Raw genomic sequence first — 6110 nt, 5'->3', positions numbered from 1 at the left:
ACAGTGCAGCTTTAATTCGACAACAACAATCAGGGGTCAAAGGTGCTGCCGAGGAAAATGAAAAGAAAACCGAAATTGTTGTAAAGGATATACGAATTAACGCATACGCAGACAGAAAGAGTAAGGGAAAACAGTACAGGAAATATTAAGCCAGAAGAGGGAAATCAGGTGCAGAGAGTGTCCGAAATGAATAAAGGAAAAGTAAATTGAACTCTTTAACTTTATTGGCAAAATAGAAGGAGGTATACAAAATGTTTATAGCTTAAATATTATACACATATTTAAAATGCACTGTCAAGCCTTTTAGCTAAACTTTTCCTGTCAATTATTTTTTCAAATATTTATGTGATGATGTGATATGATATTATTATAATTGCATTTTTGTATAATTTTTAAAATATATATTTTATGAAAGGGAACAGAAAACAATGATATTTATAAAACAGACTTTGCCAAAGCAATTAAGGAACCCGTAAAACGTAAAATCTGCAAGGAAATTTCCCAAAATCACTAGATTTTATGCAGAATAAAATCCCAACAAAAACTTACCGAGGTCAGTGTCTCCAAGGATGGAGAAAAGAAAGGAATTTTAATTGTGAGAACTTTCTGCGCACGAGCAACCATCAAAAGTGCCATCTTTTGGACTCGAACGGTGTGTCCATACCAGTGGCTGGCAAATATGGAACGGGCTAGATCGGAACACTATAAAAATAAACAGTTGTTTAAATACACTATGGCAATCCTTAAAATAAATACCGCTTCCATGATATGAGAGCCTCCTAGGCAATAAAGAAAGATCTCCACGCCCACGGCACAAGTGTAGACCACATAAACAATAATTCCTAGTCCAGAAAACTGAGGATTACAAACATTTATATTAATTAATAATACTATAGATTATACGTACCAATAAAATATCCACCACACTGGTGCCAATTATCAAACTAGATGTGACAAAGTGGGCCAGTGTTATTTCCACCATAACACCCGATAATCTCTCTGTAAGTTCGGCCACCTCATTGTGTCGATCCACCAATTTCTCCATTTCCCGAACTATCCGAGCTTCCTGCTCTTCGGAGGGGCTCCTTTCGATATTTTCAACCTCTAATAAATCACCCACATCATCTTGCAGACAGAGTAACAGAACCGTGAAGTATAAACAAAAGCCCAGGAAGAAACCATCTGCACCGACAAAACAAACCACTGTGATGTAACCATGCCAATGCACCAGGATATAGGTGAGGGGATACAGCGGCAGACGCAGCAGAGGATCGGGAAATCTATAAATAGGATTTAGTTTAGAACAAAAAATTAGATTTTCGTAGAAATTGTGTTAATTAAGGTTCAGTTTACGTACCAAATAAATTGAACGGGCTTAAAACCATTTTTAAAAGAATCTTAAGGTACGCAACAAAAAATATTGATACCGAAAGTTCGAGGGACCCATTTTGAAAAATAAAATAATTTTTTCATTATACTTTGAGAACCCTATTTTGTTTTATTTTCTTTAATTGAAATTCTTTCAATTTATATATATATTTATATATTTTTTAATTTTCCCAATTTCTATTTTGGACCAAACTTTGTTTTGATTTTTCCACTTACATCATTTTGAAGGGAGTCTCATAGATCCAGTCCTTTCCATGGGCTCGCCTCAGGATATTATCTATTAGATGTCTCACGGAATACGAAGTACTGGTGCAAAACCCACAGCACAACAGCAAGAAGGTCAATCGAGTGGCTAGAGTATAGAGCCTCATCTTGTAGCCCAGTTTCCTCTTTGATCTCTGTTCTTCTGTGAGGAACCTTACCCTCTCGATCAAGCTCTTCAAATCATCTCGGTACCACCAAATCGCCACCATCTTAACCAGGGACAAAATGCTCGAGGCCACCGGACAAAGGGCATCCAGTGCAGTGGCTATGTTAATCGGTATATAGTGTATGCCGTAGTAAGCCTCGGCATAGCAGCCGTAGGTCAGGATGAAAAAGTTGAAGAAACTCCAGAGTTTCACTAATAAAGTTCGCTTCTGCTCCGGATAGAATCCAATCAGCGATAACGCAAACTTTGGCACCGCAAAATAATGCCGTTCCATCGGATACGAGGCGGTCAGGAAGCGAGGTAACATCTTTTTCTCTCTAAGGACACCAAACAATTCTCAGCTCATAATCCTTCGAACCTCGTCCTTTTATACCCTTTGAAACCAAATATATATACGTACATTGAGGAGCACACAAAGCACTTGAGCAGCATAATTGATGAGCTGGGCGTTGTCCTTGCTCATAGTTCGATAAGTTTTACAAATTGTTAACCCCCAATTAGGCAACGTTGTTCGGGAAAGGGGCGTGCCAAATTGGGCGTGCTCGTAATTAAACTTTAGTTTTCGTTAAACGATTTTTAATGACCTTTGCCATGAATTTTGTGTGCGTTTGGCAGGTACTACACATCGGCATCGGCGTAGGCACACAGGGGATTAAATGATTTATTTAATTTGTTAGTTTTATAATCGCATAACATTTCATTGCAAGATTTATAAAATTCATAAAGGGACTTAAATTGTACCAAGTTAAACTATTCCATATTAAGCAAAGTCCAGGGATCCCCTTACGCTCAAATATCAAACACTGTGTATCCTGTCCGAAAACCTTGTCGGTGGTCAAACAAATTGACTCTCCATCAAAGGATATATGGACATGGTTGGACAATCTGCAATTCAGACTTCAGCAAGTGTTGCCTGGCAACTTGCAGTTTAAATAAATATTTTATAAGCTGTCCAACTCCAGGCGAGAGTGTGTGCGATGATTATGCAAACTGCAGCTATTTGGTCTTTGCGAGGAAGGCCAATAAATTAATTTAGCTAGATGGCCGACTGGCTGACTTGCTGGTTGAATGGCTGAATGGAAATTTGGGGCTGCGGGGAAATGGAAATGGGGCGGAGAAGGGGGCAAAACTAACGATGGCGCTGAAAGTCCCGCCTACCTGAAGGCTAACTACACAGAGAGAAAATTTCATGGCTGCATCAATGGCAGGCTGGTAAGCTTCATAAAAATCACAGTTGCCTTGAATTTGTTAGCAAATGTGTCTAAAAGTATGCAGTGAAAAGTAACCGCTGTCTTTCGAATTAATATAAATTTCAGATTCAATATTATTGTCAATACTAAGCACCTTAATATGAGATTTAAAGTATCTAACATTTCAAAATTCACTTTTGAAGGTGTCTAAAAGTATGCAGTGGAAAAGTTAATGTTGTCTTACGAAAATATACTGCATACTTTTAGGCCCCTTATACTTTAGTATGGCAGCTTTACGAATTTGTTTTTAATAAAATTAGTTGTTGCCAAAAGTTTTGTCAGCACTATATTTGGTTGATATTCGCAGTGTGTAAATTCTTCTATCCCGAAAGCCCCGAGCCAATATCCAACGCCGTAGACCTAGCCGTAAACGTAGCCGGAGAAGGCCTCTGACGATTCCGACCTGGCAACAGGATGGACGAGGAGGAACTGGCTCTTTGCATAATTGATGGCTGCAGGTGTATTTGCGCTCAAATGAGGCATGCTAAACACATGCCTTTGACACTTATACACATGCCCTGGCCGAGCTCACACACACACATAAGCACGATTTCCTGCCGGGCAACAAAACCAAAACTAAATCCAAAGTCCTTCGTTGGCAAGGACACAGGGAGAGCCGAGCAAAAACACTAGGTAAAAGTGTGTAAACACACAGTTCAAATGTAAATACTTCATAAAAACCATAGATGACAACAACAGAGGTGACAGGGGAATTAAATGATCATTGTGTAAAATGTTGAAGAACCAAGTAGGTACACTTTAATAATATTTCAAATAAATCTTAAAACTGTAAATATAAAATGTTGAAGAACCTACTAGTTCCTATTTTTGGAACTAAGTAGGTACACTTAATAATATTTCAAATAGGACTTACAACTCTAGTTAATGCTAAATAGTATAATGATACATTTTATTAACACATTAATCCATAAATCTATAAATATGGACTTAAGTCAATCTTAGGCAACCAACTCCACCTCAGACACCTTAAAATATCAACCCTTTCAAGCCGATGCGATACGATCTCCCACACGGTGATAGCTTTATTCAGCTTTAAATTTTGTTTAACATCTCCCAACAATATCCCAGCTAACACAAAAGGCCCAGGACAGGACCCTCGACCGAAAGGATCGAAAGCGTCCATTCAAATTGAAAAATTTACGTGGAAAACATGCAAATTTATGCCATAAACACAATGAGTTTAATGTGCGAGCGGGAGGACCCCGATAAAAAAAGCCAACGAAAAAGAGAAAGCACACCTCAACCTGTGTAAACTTATGGCCTGACAGTTTTAACCGCATTCAGGGGACGATTTGTAGGCCACACGACCGGGCCCAAAAAAGAGAGGAGAAAATATATAAAACAGTCCATTTTTTTGTGGCAAACACACTGGCCACCTACTTCTCCTCTTTTTTCGTGCCTGCTCTGACATTTTATTGACAAAATTATTGAACACGTTTTGACCGTGCCACACAAATCTAGCCAAAGCGGCTATATAGCAACATAATGGCCACTCCTCCATAAAGGCGCCCATTGTCGAACGCCCAGGTGGGGGGGCGTGGCAGGGGCAAAGGGGCGGAGGGGCGTGGCTGAGTGGTATAATGGCCACTGAGAATTGAGGCGCCGCGCGTCGACCATTGAATTTATATGAATTTATAATTGAAAATTAAACAACTTGCCAAACAGGCTTGGTTGTAGCCGGCTGCTCGGATGCTCTTGAAAAACTTTAACTAAACTCACCTGATATAATTTATTTTAGTGGGAATAGTTTAAAAACCTTATACGGAAATTATAAGATCAGTTTTATTAAATATTAACGCAGTAGATAATGCTAAAAGTATACTTTGCCTTAACGTTTTGGAAATCAATTCTAAAGCTGTCTAAAATTATGCAACATTTTATTTTTAACACGATGTTATTGGTACTAAAAGGAGCGTTATTTTCACCTGCACATTTTAAATAAATTCTAAAATAAATAAAAATATATTTAAACCCATTTTTAAATTCCTAAAAGGGGAATATTTTATTCCGTGCAAATGTATTACCCTGGGTAATTAAACTTAAATTTATTTTAAGACTGAAATAAATCATATCCTTGCACTCCATTGAAAGTCTTGGGCCAAGAAACTGATAGTTTGGTTGGCCAACCAAGATTTACTCAGCCTCGAGTGGGATTCAGAAAATGTTTTCCGTAGATTCGACATAATGAATGGCTTATTTAACTCACCCCGAAATGAGATCGGCTGGAAGAGTGAGGCAGGCACGTTGAGTGCAGGTCGGCCACGTTGCATTTATAATGACAAATGCATTTTTGATAAAACCCGCTGAGCGTCAAAATTCGCATTAGTGTGCGTGTGTTTTGGCCTGTATTCCTGTATTCCGGCTAATTTGTTTGCCCATCGGCAAGTGAGTTTGTGAGTGTGGGTTTGTGCGAAAGCAATATGTCAATTTGGAACACACACCCACGCGACATACCTATCAAATTTATTATACAACATATCCATGCTCCCGCAGAGAAGCAAAAACCACCCGACCACTCAGCATTTGGCCTTTTCGCCATATAAGAGCCACCCACTGAGAGCTGGAGCCTTTTGTTCGCCGATAAACTTAATTTGAATAATAAATTACGTTGATATTTAATCAGCGTTGTCCTGCGATAAAATCCAATGGGCCCCCGAGAAAATTCTGGCGGGGGGATGGGCGAAAGGGGGTCAAAGCGACTGTCGTGCAGCTGATAATGGTTAAGCCGAGGGTCCTGGCCGCGAATCCTTCGCACGCACTGGCCATAAACTGCATGAAGTCATTATCGTTAAGCGGAATTTGTGTTAATCTGATAACAAAATTATGAACAATTAAGTCATTGCATGCGAATTGAAAATTTAAACCGCCGCAGTTCAACAAAAAGTGCGATCTGAAGTGAATTCAAAGCGACATTAATGCCGCACTGGGAGAAACAGGGGGTTAAATAGTACAAATACTCCTTAAACCATGACAGTTTGCCTTTTCCTTCTACATTTATATTTGCATATACCAAGGATGTT

General features: G+C 39.0%; 1 protein-coding gene across 1 annotated transcript; it reads right to left on the bottom strand.

The window, feature by feature from the left end:
- Window positions 1-219: 219 nt before the first annotated feature.
- Or24a (Odorant receptor 24a) lies at window positions 220-2202 on the bottom strand. Its single transcript, XM_017079139.4, has 5 exons — window positions 1606-2202; window positions 908-1280; window positions 757-855; window positions 550-702; window positions 220-486 (listed from the first exon to the last, which is right to left on the bottom strand). Exons 1-5 carry the CDS (start codon window positions 2124-2126, stop codon window positions 436-438), a joined length of 1197 nt encoding a protein of 398 aa, XP_016934628.1. The 5' UTR covers window positions 2127-2202; the 3' UTR covers window positions 220-435.
- Window positions 2203-6110: the final 3908 nt, after the last annotated feature.

The sequence above is a fragment of the Drosophila suzukii genome, chromosome 2L (genome assembly GCF_043229965.1).
Source record: "Drosophila suzukii chromosome 2L, CBGP_Dsuzu_IsoJpt1.0, whole genome shotgun sequence".
NCBI lineage: Eukaryota > Metazoa > Arthropoda > Insecta > Diptera > Drosophilidae > Drosophila > Drosophila suzukii.
Note: the sequence above shows the minus strand (reverse complement) of the source record. Positions and strands in the feature narration are given on the sequence as shown.

Coding starts and splice junctions, on each gene's coding strand:
- Or24a (XM_017079139.4), bottom strand. CDS start 2,126: ATGTTACCTCGCTTCCTGACCGCCTCGTATCCGATGGAACGGCATTAT. Junction 1,281..1,605: donor GAGACTCCCTTCAAAATGAT/GTAAGTGGAAAA, acceptor TCCTATTTATAG/ATTTCCCGATCCTCTGCTGC. Junction 856..907: donor GTGTGGTGGATATTTTATTG/GTACGTATAATC, acceptor TGTAATCCTCAG/TTTTCTGGACTAGGAATTAT.